This window comes from Vanellus vanellus (assembly GCF_965231255.1).
Source record: "Vanellus vanellus genome assembly, chromosome: 1".
Classification (NCBI taxonomy): Eukaryota; Metazoa; Chordata; class Aves; order Charadriiformes; family Charadriidae; genus Vanellus; species Vanellus vanellus.
The window spans coordinates 203,428,003-203,443,966 of record NC_138905.1 but is presented as its reverse complement, the minus strand read 5'-3'; the positions used below and the strand labels follow the sequence as shown (position 1 = coordinate 203,443,966).

The following is a 15,964-nucleotide window of genomic DNA, read 5'->3' as shown; positions in this document are numbered from 1 at the left end:
ACTGATCATAGGTGTACGGCACACACAGAAATGGGCATACGCACACACACACACAATATGGCGGCCTTTGTCTCTCGAAGCCCCTCAGGTTTAGCCACGAGGTGCCATCTGTCTCACACCACCCCAGGGCTGTGCCTGGCAGAGGGGTGGCCCCAGGCCATGCCCCATGTGCCAACCAGCAATGGCGCCATCAATTGGCCAGGCTGTGGTGGTCCTGGCCAAGGGTCCCACTCCTCTACCCGACAGGTTTTGCTGTGGTGACCGATGGGGACAGGCACCCTGGTAGCGGGGTGGCCTTAGCCGGGTGGGTGCTGTCCCTGCTCCACACTCCAACAAATGCCTTCATGGTGCCTGGGGAGCACACGATGGCCGAGGGGACCGCAGCTGCTCAGGGTGTACCTGCCCATTAAAGCCAGTAAATAAAATGGCTGCGGGGCACGATGGGGTGGGAGGTGCTCCCCCTCGATGCCCCCGTACCGCACCAAAGTGCTGAGCCTCACCAGCCAAACGCGCCTCACGGAGATTATTTTGCTAGGTGAAATTATTTGCTACCATGGAAACAAGTGAAGAATGAGCAAAACGATTACAACCGAAATACCTACTTAACAAGTTAGTTACTTGCAATGAACTTTTATCCCCTTTCCCCCCTGCAATCGGATTTGCCTGAAACACCAAATACTCATCTTCCCTGTGAAAAAGAGACAGTTAAGGCCTTCTGGCAATTTACATTTATTAAAAGTCTCTATTTTTGTCTTCATCTAGTCACATAGCTTGGATCATCCACATACCTTCTGACTAAAACCCTGAAAACACAATGTCCAAGACTTTGGGAACACTCTGTATTTGACTAGTGCCAAGTGGAATGTATTACTAGATTACACATATGATCTTCGTTATCTGGGATATTTAGCATTTGGCACGGGACCCCTGGAAGATAACATGCCAGAATCACTTACTGTGTGTTGGGAGAAGGAAGAGCAGCCTCCCAGTGAATGGCACAACACTGCTTCAACTTACAGAAGGGGAAAAGCCACCTTGGAAACGTGTGAAATCCTCAGTTTTTACCTTTAACTTCTTCAACCATAAAAGCCACATAATAAAATTGGGTGGGGGTAACTTTTTTGATCCTTCCTTTTCAGGTTCTTTAAAGATTTGTGCATAAAATCTTTTAAAAATTATGCAGTCCCTGCTTCTAGCTTACACCAAAATAACATCATAAACACGCTTCATGCTGTAATAAAGAGTAGTTTCATTACTGATATTTTAACACCTTTCCTGTGTAGAGACACATATCTATAAATGGTCATGAAGGCTCAGAAACTGTGAAATTATATTAATAAGTTTCAGCATGTAAAAATATCACTTTCAAAGATCTGGTGAGGCGTGCATTAGGAAAGGAGAAGCTGCCAGTGACTGCAACACAGAATTTGGCTGTCCCTGTGAAGTATCCGAGATGTGGGCAGAAATCCGCCAACACAGAGCAGAAACTTGGTAGTTTGGGCTTTGTCACATAGGAAAATTGTTTTGAGGGGCAGCAGAACAAAGGCTGAAAATTTGGCTTGAAACAAGTCTTTATTATTCCATACCAATTATTTTGAGATGAGAAGACCTGATGCTTAAATCCAGACTTCACACATTTGTGTTTCAAGCCCATAATTTGTGTTGCACTGAAGTATATCATTAAGTAAGTTGTGCAGTTTTCATTAAAGGACACCAAGAAAAAGTAAGAGGAAAATTATAACCGTGGAACAGATCCAGGGCCAAATATAACTAACCCGAATCCTTTGCTGTTTTCATACACATTAATGGAGTTAACAATCAAACTTATTTCTCCTGCATGTGAGCATCAGCCAAGAAAAATATCAAAAGCTTACTTTTCCAAAGTATTTCTAGAATAACTTTGCTCAAAATGCTTCCAAAGAGGACATCTGATGATGTGAAACAGTCCTTACATGCCTACTCATCGCTATTTTGTGAGGAAAGAGAAACTGCGCATAAAAAAGGAAGAGAAGCAAGAACAGGAGGCAATGAATAGTCTGCATATTTTCATCTCTTGGGAGTAAGCGCCCAAATTCCACTATAATACCTGTATTATTTACTATGTTCCTCTTCTGTCTGCAGTTACAGTCAAGCGAGGCAGAGATTACACACCGCGCCATATAGCCACCCCAGAATTCTTCTCTAGGCCAGATATCTTGTAACTCGTTTTATATGACTGACCTGGCAAGGCAAGATTTGCAAGGAAGGCTTAGCTTTCATTAAACCAAATGACATAGCTAGGCAAGGAGAAGACACAAGCTTTTAAGTACACAAGATTTTCAGATTTGCTTCTTTCAGGACTGAAGAAGAGGACAACAGCACAAACAAGCGTCTACTTTTTCCAGCTAGATCATCTCGCCTCACTTATGTCGTCATGCCATCACAGCTACAACAACACTACAATTAAAAAACCTTAATCCTCTGAATGCTAAAGAACCATCTCCAGATGTCACAATGGTTTCTTTGAAAAAATACCATCGATAAACTTTAAAATGCCCCAAAGTAAGTCTGTCCAAAACGTGTGCCACCACATTTTATGCAAGTGCCCTGTATATAAAACAAGGACACCTGACATATAAAGTGGTATAAAAACACAAACTGACTTGTGCTTTTAAGTATTTCCTGCCCTTTTAAACTTTGCACTTGTTCATTAATTTCAACAAATATTGAGGTGAGCCAGCTGCTGAGGTGAGAGGATTCATATAAATCCCTCACAGATGTTTGCTAACTTCAGATAGGAGCTTTATTATCTAGAAGTCATTAATCAACCATTAACAAGTAAGTGTTATGGAGTCCCAGTATTAAGGTTCACTGCCAGAGGAGAATAATGGATTTTGCAGGCTGGCTGTGTCTACAAGAAGGGGAACTAAGAGCTGAGGCAGGTCTGAGATAAAACATTTGGAGGAGATTAGAAAACATGAGAAGTCATTTTGTTGCTCTCCAGTTCGCCTTAAGAGAAAGCACTTCACGAGAGTTAAGCATTTATACAACAAACTGAGTGGAGCATTCAAACTCATCCATCAGTTTGGTGATGAAGAGGAATGTGTCTTTCACAGCCAAACAAGGAAGTCAGGCACAGGTGAGAATTACTGCTCCTGTGAACAATAATAAACACCATCCAAAGTGTTACCCTCTAACTGCTAGACTTCGAAGCTACAAAATCACCTGCTCTGGCTCCGGGGTCCTCAGACTTCACCCAGTACGTCTCACCACAGCCACAGACTTCAGTTCAAAACAACAGGAGCAGCTAAACTGTTGCATGCCACAGGCAGAGGACAGGCGTGACTGCGGCGGCATCCATCGGCTGGGAAAGCGGCAGGGTCCGTCGGATAGGCAAAGCATTGCCCTTACTGCAGAACACGGCAACGTTTCCCCTTCTTCAGTCCTCTCCACCGCAAAGTTTCTGCCAACTGGCCTTACAAAAGAATCCTTCCACACATCCGATGTGGAAATAATTCTGACCTGGACTATACAAGCAAGACACATTTACACTTAAGAAAGCATAAAATTCTTTGAGTGAGTCAGACTCATACATACTGAGTGTGTATCCCACTCAGTGGCTCTCCAGCTACGTCCGATTTCTGATACTTACAGAGCAGGCAATAAACCAAACCAAACCAAAAGCAGAACTGAAGAAAAATGTTCATGTCTGAACCCCAGCAGGCAAATAACAGAAGACTGAAATATACGTGTCAAATATAGTTCATTCTCTTAATATCCAGGAGCAAATCTTAAGACAGCTTGAAGGGAAGACCTTATGGAGACACAGGTGTATAAACTGCAAGAAACCCTGAAGTCCGAGGGCTGAGAGATCCCATCTCTTGCTGCCTGTACTCTCCGGTTATTGCTACTCCCCGTAGTAATAGTTCATCTCTAATTCCACAACCTCCATTATGAATGCAGCATCTATGCCCAAAAGGTGGTATCACAATTATGAAAGTAGATACAGATACAATGACGAAATAATAGGAAATGAAGAATAAATATGGTAGTACAGACAATCTACACAATTTCAGTATTCTCATGAAGGGGTTACAAAATACCCATTCAGACTTTGAAGACCTGGAAACAAAGTCAGAGAGAGGCCATAGGAGAAGTTTTACAGACAGAACCAGAACACGTTGCTGGCTCTCAGTCCTAAACTCAGGCCACTAGACTACACAAAAAGGTGCAAAAGCCTTTAGGAATTCATTTCTAAGCTTCCTCTTTTATGTCATAGCCAGCAAAAAGACTTGCAAGTAGTTTCAACTCATTTTCCTTTCCTATTTTGCAGCTCTGATGTTTTCACAGAATACTTTCACAGGTTTCTGAAATACTGTGGAATTCTGCATGATGACAAATATGAAACCAGGTATTAGTTAGATCAAACACAAAGAACTTTCCAAAGCTCACATACTGATTACTTAACACACCGCAGAGTAGGAAAAAATATTCCTTACAAAGCCATACTTCAATTTCCCTCAACAATGTTTCTTCGGAGAGAGCTTTACACAGCTGGAAGCATTAACAGCCTACCAGATGGTTCACTTCTCGATAAACACTTATGTTCTGTAAGTTTAAAGTCTAATGAACTGCAGTGCAGGAAGACAGAAGTTATGTATGCAGAGTGGTTCAAATGGCAGGTCAGGGCTGGGGCTGGACAGGGGACCAGCTCCATAGAAATTCCCACTTCTATGGTAGCTTTATGTTGGCATAGGAGATGAGGAGGAACCGCTGATCCTGGCAGAAGATGAAGACAAAAATGCTGAATGCTTCACACCCACATACACAGCCCGGTGAGCTGCTAATGCTGGACGGGAGAAGACCGTGACCACCAGATCCTGGCCCACAGCATTGTCCTAAACCTGCACGTGCTTCCAGAGCCCCGAACGCCTGTACCGTGCCGCAGTCCATGACAGAAACTTAGCTCAAATTAAATTGTACAATGCCGCAATAACCAGTCCTGAGTTATGCCCAGCACTACGTAAGCGTACAAGGCAGAAAGCAGGGAACATTCATCTTCTGCCCATGCCATCTGCCCAGCAGGCAATCATAGCCAGACACCAATTAATTAGAACTGAGGAGCCCAAATGTTGCAAGCCCTGTTGCAAATTGGGGAGCAGCTCTGCTTGCCCATTTGGGTATAAACAGCTTAGTGTGGCAGCTCTGGGGAAACCCCCTCTAGGAGATCAGCGGGCGTCTGGGCTGGGTCTATCCCATCCTTCAGCAGGCTTATATTTGTGCAGCTCCCCACCGGTCTGGATTGAGGTTGACAACCTGGTGTGGACAGCAGCTCAAAACCATTTCAAGTTTGGGGCTGAGAAACTGCAAAACAGGACAGCCAGCAAAACTCACTGACTCACCTGGAGACCGATCGAGATCTGTTAAGTGCTTTGACAAAGATCAAAGATGGTGCAGACTGGCGTCTTTGGGCCAAACTCTTCATTTTCTGATTGGAAAGAGAAACAAAATGAAATCACAGGTGAGATTCGGAACAGTATCTGCATGCATACAGAGTTGTTGCAGCCAGACTCCGCATGGGAAAAAGGCTGACTTTCTGCCATCTGCGACCCTGGAGGGGGGAAATGGTTGTAAAATACCACATATTGAGAAAAACAGGAGCATGACCAAAAAGCCAGTGATAAAGAAAAGCTGACAATTAGTGTGTATACACAGATACCTGAGGAACACTGCACACATGAAGTAAACACCTAGAGCTTGTCCTCAACCACATTTTGTCCCTTCATAAGCTATTGTACTTTAAATTTATCAAATTATTAGCTGGTGGTTCAAATTTCAAATGCTTGATGCATTTCTGTGTCAGGTCTGACATTTACCATAAATTAAGGTTTGGATTCTACCCACCTAACCCTACATGCTGCATTGGGCCATCTTTTTTTCCAAATCTTTAGAGATGAAGGCATTTTCCTTCCCTACTAATCTAGCTGGAGCATTACATCTTGTCTCTCAGTAGTCAATAATGATGGATTTTTCATTCCTGATTATGTATGGGACAAGATAGGAAAGTGAGAGGCAGGGCAGTTCTTAGCACAGAACTAGGGAGGGAATGGGAAAAAGGAGACACTCCAAGACAGGTAACACAGGAGGAAAAAAAAGACAAAGTATAGGGAAGACCAGAAAATGTCAGTAGCTATCAAGGGAGCATGGAATCCCATTGAGTGCAGTTGAATACTACAATAAAAATACTAAACAAGTAAACAACATTGTTTTGCCCGGAGGTAGAAATTTGCAAAAGCACCCGCAGGAGACAAACCCACACATTTCCCTGAACAGGAATGAATTCACCACTCTGTGCTCTCCCTCCTGCAGCCAGAAGCAGGACGAAGGGGTCCTGGCCCTAACTTTGGAGCTGCCCTCTAGAACCGGCTGTGCAGCCTGCTGCCAAGGTGCATGACCTCTCCTCTCCCTCGTTGACCCTCCACCAGAAGGGTGGCTGTGACTTTATTTAGCTCAAATAGTTTTCAGAATAAACTGGTGAACAAAAGGACCGGGGTTGAACTCCTCCTGAGACCCCGACAGGAGAGTTTCCAACGCTGGAGCGGTCCCTTACACCACTGAGAGCCCACAAACAGGTGAACCTTTGACAGTCACGAAGTCTCTGTTCTCAGCTAATCGCAAAGCAAGACTTCCATTCTTTCTTTACACTAAAAATAACCACTGACTACCAGGAACAGATATGTTAGGCAACAACTGATTGTTCTGCCAATGCAAGTGCTGGATGTGGCACACATTTTGTTTGGGCAGGTGCGCAGCGTGCTCCCCTCGGAGAAATTAAACTCTACAGTATTACGTGCTTTACTTGCTTTTGACAAGTGTATTTCTTTTACTCAATCCAGGGCATTAGTTATTGTGTCATTTTTTGAGGTTCCCCCTTTAACTTGTTTGTTTTGTCAGATACTCAGTTACAGCTATTGTGCAGCAATTGTTATAAATTCAAATGTGTAATTTCAATTCACCTTTAAAAATTTTCCCGGCCTCCCTCTTCCTTTCATCAAAAAATAACCTTCTCAATACTGATAAATTAAGCCTGGGAACATTTAGATGTCTTTTATCTGATCAGAAGGTAACTGGATAATAATTTAATGGATTACCAACAATACAGATACCCATTTTTGCTAGTTTTGAGCAAAAAAAAAAGAAAGAATGCTTCGCTAAATTTTTGTAGTGAATGAAATCAGTTTGCCTTACTGCTAGGAAATCTGAGAAGCTGTTAGCATTTTAAAAAGTAGCATATCTACAAATATGAAGGCAAAAAGAAACCTGTGTAACAATGCAGTCCTGCAGTTCTACAGAAGACAAGCCACAGATTCTTCCCCCCAGCCAGCTTTTTTTTCCCCATTGGAAATTTACTGCAAGTCTGATTATTGGGCAGGTGGCTTTCAGGGGGTGGTTAAAACTAGAGCATCACAGCTCCTGCGAATGCAGCAGAGGTTTGGTTATCTTAAATCCTGTGGCTTCTCAGGTCTGAAAAGGAAGCCACTGAAAAAATGCAGCATTTGAAAATCTCTCGCAATGATGGCAATTTTTTTTCATGCCTGGGTTAGCAGCACTGAATAGTGCCTGTGGCAGTGAGATTCCAGTCGACTTAAATATCTGAGGACCAAGGTAAAGACTAGGACTACAGCAAGTTTAATAAGAACTGGAATGACTGGTAGAGAGTCACAGAATAATTCGGGTTGGAGGGGATCCCAGGAGGTCTCTGCTCCAGCCTCTGGGGACCTGCTGAGAGCAGGACCCCTTCGAGCAGGCTGCTCCAGACCGCCTCCAGTCCAGGTCTGCGTTATCTCCGAGGATGAGATTCCACAGCCTCTCCGGGCAACATTTTAATACGGCTATTAAGCAAAGCTTAACAAAAAAGAACCTTAATACATAAAAAGATGGCTGATGAGATTTGGAAAAGGAAAATTTTCACAGCAAAAGTGAAGTGAGTCGGGTCAGCTGTATGTAAACAAAAACATTACACAGAGACATTGACTACAGACAAAAAGACAGGTTTGGGGTCTTTTTTGCTATGTACAGAGTTTGAGAAAATAAAATAAGTGACCATCATCATAATTTGAACTGATTTACTTTGAGAAGGAAGAGGACAAATTCATTTTTGGCGAAGTTGGCCCCGGATCCCTGCTGTCCTCAGTTTCACTGTGTTTACATGTGCAAAGATGTCACCCTGGCAATGTGGAGAAGAGGAGATACATCCCGGACAGCTGTAGTCAGAGCAGATGTTTGGGAGCTAAAGGAGATGCAATGACCAATTATCTAAGCATGGGACACAGAGAAGCATTTCTCAACATGTGTCCCACATCATAACCTCCCATTTTTTCATGTAAATATTAGAAAGGTCAACGCAGAGAGAAATCCTCATACTTACTGGCTGAGTCACACCCATGTGAAATGTATCATAAAATCAGTATCCATAATGAATGTTTACAGTGTGCCAGATGCAAAGATGATAATCTTGTATCAGTCAGGACAAACGAGAGTTATTTTTGCCTTCCTCACGTTCAAAAGCTTGAGTTCCTGCCCTCCTCCCCTCCTATTCAGGTTTAACTTCATACTTTCTGCATTTCTGGTGGTGGTTGTCTTCACTACTTTTTTAACAGAAACAAAAAGTTGTGCTTTTTTCTGTTGTTGGACTGGTGGTACGCGTTAGTATTTGGCTAGTTTCTCATCTGGTATAAACAGACGTAGGGCTACGGATTTCAAAAGAATTCATTTACACCAGATAATGATCAGACCTACACTCTGAAGCACTATTTTGTAAACTGCGATGGTAGGTGGTTTATGAGCAGATCAGCCCACCGTGCTGAGGACAGTAACCTTGCAAACCATCACTGAAAATATGCTGTCTCTCCTCAGGAATCACAACCCCTACGGATTGCAGGATTACAGTAAAACTTCCACAAGTATCTCACAAGTCATCGGCTGGAGGAAAAATCTATTCCCGACTGCCAGTATTCAACTAATTTTGCCTTGCGGTTTAAGTGGATAATGGTATTATGTGGAATTTATGTAAATTAATATTGCTGAGTTATGATATTAATTCCCAATCTGTGAAAAGGGTAACATCCAGCAGCATCTGCCTGCTGTCCTCAGAAAAAAATGGAACCGAAGATAAAGCACTCACTTGTACTTTGTGTATATCACTTAATTATATCAAGCTTAGAAAGAGAATGGCAGAGCATGAATTAAAGAATGCATGAAAAAATTCACAGTATTTACTATTTCTTTTGTGATGACAAATAACAAGTAACAGATACACAGTGTTTATAATATTTTACAAGCATCTAGAGAAGTGAAAATCTGCGCGATAAGTAGATACCCCGCTGCAGCTACGGCAAAGGTGGAGGAGGTGGGAGCAGCCGGGCTAACGCGGGGGCTGTGAGTTGTGATTCCCCGGGACCCGATACGACGGTCAGACACATGCGGGAGGATTCCTGTCACCCAACCTCAGAATTGCACACCTGAGATGTTTGCCCTGTGCTCCTCTTATAGTCAACAGACAGAAAAGGACGCATTTAGCGCACAGTTCATCTTGTCCTAGAAGTGCTGATTGCCTCCGCTGGCTGTAAAAGAAAACTAAGGTGACCAAGAAAATGGAGTTAATCAGCTCAATCCTCTCCTTGCTATCTGAGCAAAGGACAGGGAACAGACAAATTTGTGAGCTCAGTAACACAGGGAACAATTGATTTCTCAGAGAGTGGTTTGAGCTTAGGATGAGAAAACTGTATTACGTGATGTCTATTTAAGAGAGTCATATCCAAAATAGTTGAAAAATGTATTCGGTTCCTGACTGGCAGGTGAACGTAGCAGAAATGCCTCCTCAGCAATGTGCAGATACCCTTGTAAAAGCCTCCCCAGAGATGAAAGGATTTCAGGCTCCTGATTTACAGGCTGGCTCCAGAAGTGGGTCAAGGCTGGGACATGTGCCTGGGTCATTTAACTGGGTGACAGGGACAACACTCAGATGTGCCAATACCTTGAGCTGCGGATTGCACTCGAGTGGCTAAGCTCTCCCTCTCACTGCTTTATTTTTCTGATAAAAAGAAGTCTGATTCTAACAAAGCCTACTCTTTAAAAGTATCTAAGTTAGTAACAGTGAGGGATCTGACCCATGCAAACTCTGTTCTTGTCTGAGCGACAAAACCTGTCTGTGGCATACATTCCTGATTTGAACCAGAGACACGAACCGAAGCACAGAACACAAACATTTACCAAAAACTGTACGGCAAAGTTCGACTAACAGCCCAACAATCAAAAAATCAAAACAATCCTCAGCACCAAGCAGTCAATTTTCCAGGACAATCGGGCATCAGTCTTCCCCCTTTATCATTGGGCTGCTTACGAGAGGCAATAAATCATTTTTTCTCACATGCCATAATCCAGTATTTGTTAGACTTACAGCATAGGGTTGTCTAAAAATACCAGAAATAACAAGAATCTTTTATAAAGCAAGAAATGGCCCTATACTGACCTATAACGACCTCGAGCCCTTATAAACAGGGTGAGAAGGTGACTGCGTTTGAACTGCTGGCTCAGGCAGCAGAGATGTCCAGGTCCCACAGAGAGCCCATTTACCATAAAGGCAGAGCAGGTGACAAAACTATGTGCTCTTGTTTATGCTGGCAGAATACTTTTACTTACAAGGACCTTCCTAAAAAGAAAGCCATTTTTGGATGGATAACCGGGGAGAAAACAATCGCAGGGGCACAAGAGGAAAGAGCTATCAACACAGTGGAAGCAAAAGCACATCATCATGGAACGGCAGCTGCAAGAGAGCACAGCAAAGATGGAGACCAAAGGCCACCTCAGAGGAGAAAGAAAAACTAGTGAAAGCAACTCTAAGCAAAAGATGTTCTACCAACTGCCTCCCAAAGGACACTAATCTTTGGAAGCACTGGTACGGATGTGTTCAAAAGATCTCACCCATCTACATCAAAAGATGGAGATGAGGAAGACAAGTTAAAATGTGGAGGAGGGGAGGATAGAATATTTAGCCTATGGGTCCGACTGTCAGCTGCACTGTGCCCACAGTGCTCAGACCAGCGACTCAGGTGGTGGTGGTTTTGATAAAGCCCAAAGTTTCCTTTCAAGCCCGACACAAAGCGGGAAGGTTAACACACGGACATGATTCTGCCCCAGTGTCTGTACCGCAAGGCTCTCTTAGGAGCAGTTTACAGATGACAGAGGAAGGAGATTATTCCCCCATTCCACATGGATACTTCAAGCATTAAGTAAACAGGCAATGATTTGGTATATGCAGTTCTTGAGTATTAGATCCCACATGGCATTCCAAGTTCCTCTCTTTCCTATCGCCACCATTAGCGACAGAAAAAACCAACCCAAGACTAGGAAACTCAAGAACTAGAACACATTGTTTTATGCATAATATTCAATTCTCTCATGGACAGACAGAGGGAGGATTGCTAATGCTAGCTCATAATTAAAACAGCATCAAAAGGCACATCACTACAGTATGTTACCATACAACAGCACAGCCTGCCAAGGTGATTTCAACCTAAGGACCAACTACGTGGATGACTTCATTAAAACAGGGGCTTTTTCAGTCCTCATCAGAGATAAAGTTGCTACAGGATATGTCTGCGGGATGAGAGGAATTGTCCATCACTTCACTAAACAGTGCCAGATGTGTTCCTGGAGAGTCGAGGTTCCCGGCAGGTGTGATTTTGACAGCAACCCCCCAGATCCTCAGCCAGGATCACAGTAAACAGCACAGAGACTCGCAGGAAGAAGAAATCTCTGCCTTAAGGAGCTTTATGTTAAAAAACTTATATATATAAGGACATGATCATCAGGTATAATGGGAAATACGTACTTGATTCATCTTTGCAAAGTAAGACGAAGGGATGAAGATCATGTATGACTACCTTTACTCTTCCAATGCTGTTAATTTGCATTAATTTTATCCATTTAGTACACTGTTGAGGAACACTACAACTCTCCTTTCCCCAACAGTAAACTGTTGCTGTATTTGTGATCAGAATCACAAAGAAACACATTTTTTTATGGTGATGGAATACCAGATTTTAAATCTCAAACCATAAATACTGTTTTGCTTAGTGTGTAAAATGGTTAATTTTTTGCACATTGTATGAGTAAACACAAAAAATTGCTGAGCCTCAAAAAAATTATAAGTAGTCACTTGAAATCTTCAAGGAGGCAGCAAAAAATCCTAAGAGTGAATTCTTATGTTACCAAATATTGTCTTGTGTAAAATATTCAGGGTTGGTTGGAATCTACCCCCTCGAAGAAAAAAGTGAAACACCAGGAACTTATAAATATGGTTAAATGACCGCAGCTGCTACTGCTGACACAGTTACACAGGCATAAAAGACATCTCTGCTGCATAGTTTGTTTTGATAAATTTGCAGAAATAAGCTCTATCAGTATAATCACTCTTACTCATGTTACTTCAATCCACTTCAGAGTTGCATCAATTTACGGGTATTGGTTACTAAACTAAACAGTCAGTACAAAACTTCTCTGTAGGTCAACCACACATAGTCCAGTGACTCCGGTAAGTCCAGTGAGGAGGGAATCTGGTCCAGAATTTTTCCAAAGCACTAATGAAAACACTGCACTTCAGTGTCACCTTTGAGCAGGGTGTCTCGAATGCCTTGTAAGCATTCAACAGAGAGAACCTCCCAGTGCCTGTAAGGCAGGTTAGCAGTTCAAACCGCTTTGCGTGTCAAGAAAAGGAGAGGAAATGTTTCCAGGAAAATCCTTTAAACGGTCACACAAAACACATGAAAAAAAGGTCCTAGACAATTTCTGTCTCTTGGTCTTATGATGCGATCACGCATGTGATCCTTCAGCCAAGCAGAAGATGAAGTAGGAGTTCAGGCACAACAGAACAATGTAGCAAATCTCAGCTAAATAAATTTAATTTGAGAAAGGTATAGTCATGATAACAGAAAGGAAGAAAGGTTCAGTGGTCACTTAGCATCCCGTATTTGGGGTTATTTGTGCCAGAAAGTAAAATAGTTGATGTTAAATACATATTTGCAACCAAATTGTTCAACTTGACATGCTGTGTCACCAGTGTCAAAACTGGTTTCTTGCCAACACATTCTTCTATTTAACTGTATGCAACCAACACAAGCAGTGTAATCTCCCCAGTACTAAGAAAGACTTTCTGTATTGTAAAAAAATACGATGCTTTGGCACTGAGTGGAAGACAAAACAGAGGTATATAGAGAGTCCATAGGACCCAAGTAGTAAAAAAATATTCAAACTGTCACTGAGATCCAGCTTCAGGCAAAATTAAGACTACCCCACTGCTGCACAAGCATAAAGGTAGGAATCTTCTTCCCCAGACAGACACAAAGAGGTGGAGTGCCAGTAGTCCTAAGGGAGCACCACAACCATGGATGAACAGATGAGCAGTTGGCTGGATGTTGGTGGCTGCCTGTGCTGGCTGTGCGTGGTGTGCAAAGCTGCCATATGCTGCGTGGCCCAGCCAGGGTCTCAAGCTGCGTCTCCACAGGAGCATTTCCATCTGTACCCCTGTCGCATGTGCCTCCATGCTGAGGAATTCCAAAAGGTCTGCCAAGATCCGTAAAAAGTAATATCCCCGCTCCCTTGTCAGCGCTGGCAAAAACAAGGTCTGCGTTCCTTCGACTGTGGGCTCTTTGGAGGAGGAATAGGAAACACAAGTGCTACCATTAATATTTGTCCTCAGAATGCTGAATCATGAAGTAGAACTTGTAAGAAAAAAATGTTCGTCTTCACAGTACTTGAGCATCCCTTCTCATTTCAGGCGGGTGCCTGGTATCAGGGCTCTGCCAGGCTGGAATGTACGTGGTACTCTGTCTTCAGCAAGAATGAAAAAAATGATAGAAGAAAAAGCAAAACTGCACATTTAGCCATCTCAAATTAGATTGCAGTACTTGGAGAGGGTGAGTATCTACTCCAGCACTTTGTCCAGCTGGGTAGCAGAAGGTACTCCACCACTTTTCGTAGGTGTATCACACTCCAGAAACCGATCAGGTATTAACTGCAGCAAAGTGTGGTAGAAATCTTGGCCAAATACTCTCTGGGTAACCGTCTCACCATTGGCAGCAGCTGCCATGAGAAGAGGTCCCCAGGGCTGCAGTGGAGCACTACATCCTTTGGTGGGACATGGCACACATGGAAACATCCCATGGAAAAGAAAAGCATCGCTCCCCAGCCTGAAGAGACGGTTTGGCAGGAGGAGAGGGACCAGGACTCCTCTCCGCAACAGTATGCCATGGCCAGCAAGGACCCAACCACTGCTCAGCCACAGAACTGGACACAAGCTCAGCTTCTACTACCATGCATCCTAAATTCATGTCACCAGGTGGACAGATTTAGTAAAGGACACTGTAACCTGGCCAGTCATTCTAATCCTGCCAGACTATTTGGCAGTCAGCAGTACTGTGCATCTCTAAAGAAAAGGCAGTGCATACATTTAAATATCATTGTGAGGCAAAATTGGTAAGGCAGGAAGGTACCGGCTCTACTTTGAGTAGAAAAACACTACAGCATTTGCTAAACCAAGGAGATAAAAAAGAGTTCCTGTTTTACACAGTGGGAAAAATGTGGTTATTACAGCCCGCTCGTTACAGCAAAATAGAAGGCAGAAACGGGTACTTGTCTGTACGCAGAAGTGAGCATTTTGCACTTGATCATGTCAGACGCTGAAAACCAATTCGAGCCATCAAACAGATTTTACAACCAGTTTTGAAGACGGGATGATGCTCTTCTGCTATCAATTGTGATATGCTTAGCGAGCGCAAGGCGCATCTTTGGGAAGCTGCTCCTACATTTCTCTTGTAGAAAGCACGTGCAAGAGCAAGCCAGCAACCCCCTGAGCTCCAGCAAACCCTTCCCTTGCTCCCCCCAGATCGCTCTTACCTCCCCTGGATAATCATTCTGCAAACCTCCCCGCAGCTCTCTCCGATACCCACCCAGCAACACCTCCATCAGCAGCAAAGCCTCCCCTTAGGTCTCCCCAGCGCATCCATGCAGCAACATCCCCCCTTCCCCAGCTCACCGGGAAATTCATGCAGCAAAGCCTCTTGGCTCCACCGACCACCACCCAGCAAACCCTTCCCTGCTCCCCGGGACCCCCATGCAGCAGTGCTCCTCACCTACCCACAGCCATCCAGGCTGCAGCCTCCCTTTGCTCCCGGGACATCCGTGCAGCAATCCCCCTCAAGTCCCCGGGGTTATCCACCCGGCAGAGCCCCCAGAGCTCCACCGGGCACCGCCGCATCCCCGGCTCCCCGGGGCACCCGTGCAGCAAGCCCTTCCCGCCGACATCCCCGGCCCCCGCTCCCCCGACGGCTCCCCCCGGCCCCGCTCCCGATGGCTGCGTGCCGCCCAGAGCGCTGCCCTGGCGGCGGCGGGGTAGGACCCGGGGCGATGGGGCCGCGGAGCGCCCAGTGGGGACGCGGTGGCCCACGGGTGAGCTCCGGGACCGGGGAATGCTTTCCCGTGGGGTCTCCCGGGGGTGGCCTCACCTTCTTGTTGTCGGCGGCGGCGAAGACCCTGCTCTCGCCGCTCACCGAGGACGAGCGGCCCGGCCCGAGGTGCTCCTGTTGCGGGGACATCACGTCCATGCAGCCCCGCGCCGCCGCCCTCCCGCCGCGGGGACACCCGCGCCGCCGCCGCCGCCGCCGCCGCCACCGCCGCCCGCACCATGGACAGGGCGCGCCGCGCCGCGCCACGCCCCCCGCGGCCACGCCCCCGCCCGCTACCCACGCCCCTCAGCAGACCACGCCCCCCAACAGGTTCGCGCCCCGTTCCGTGGCGCGGGGGTATGGAAGCGGGCGGGGGAGGAAGGCGACGCGCATGCGCCGCCGTGGGGAGTTGGAGGGGTGCGGAGGGGGGGAACGGAGTGCGCTCGTGCCGGGGAGGGGGCGCGCGCCCTCGCTCTGCGCTT

General features: G+C 45.2%; 1 protein-coding gene across 1 annotated transcript in view; it reads right to left on the bottom strand.

Annotated features, from left to right (window-relative positions):
• The window catches only part of ARHGAP20 (Rho GTPase activating protein 20), a gene marked incomplete at both ends in the record, with an annotated part of 62,039 nt that extends 46,398 nt beyond the window's left edge, over positions 1–15,641 (bottom strand). Inside the window, 2 exons of the mRNA XM_082496237.1 lie at positions 5,382–5,467; positions 15,543–15,641. Coding sequence (XP_082352363.1) covers positions 5,382–5,467; positions 15,543–15,641 — 185 coding nt within the window. The remainder of the gene's footprint in view (positions 1–5,381; positions 5,468–15,542) is intronic.
• Positions 15,642–15,964: the final 323 nt, after the last annotated feature.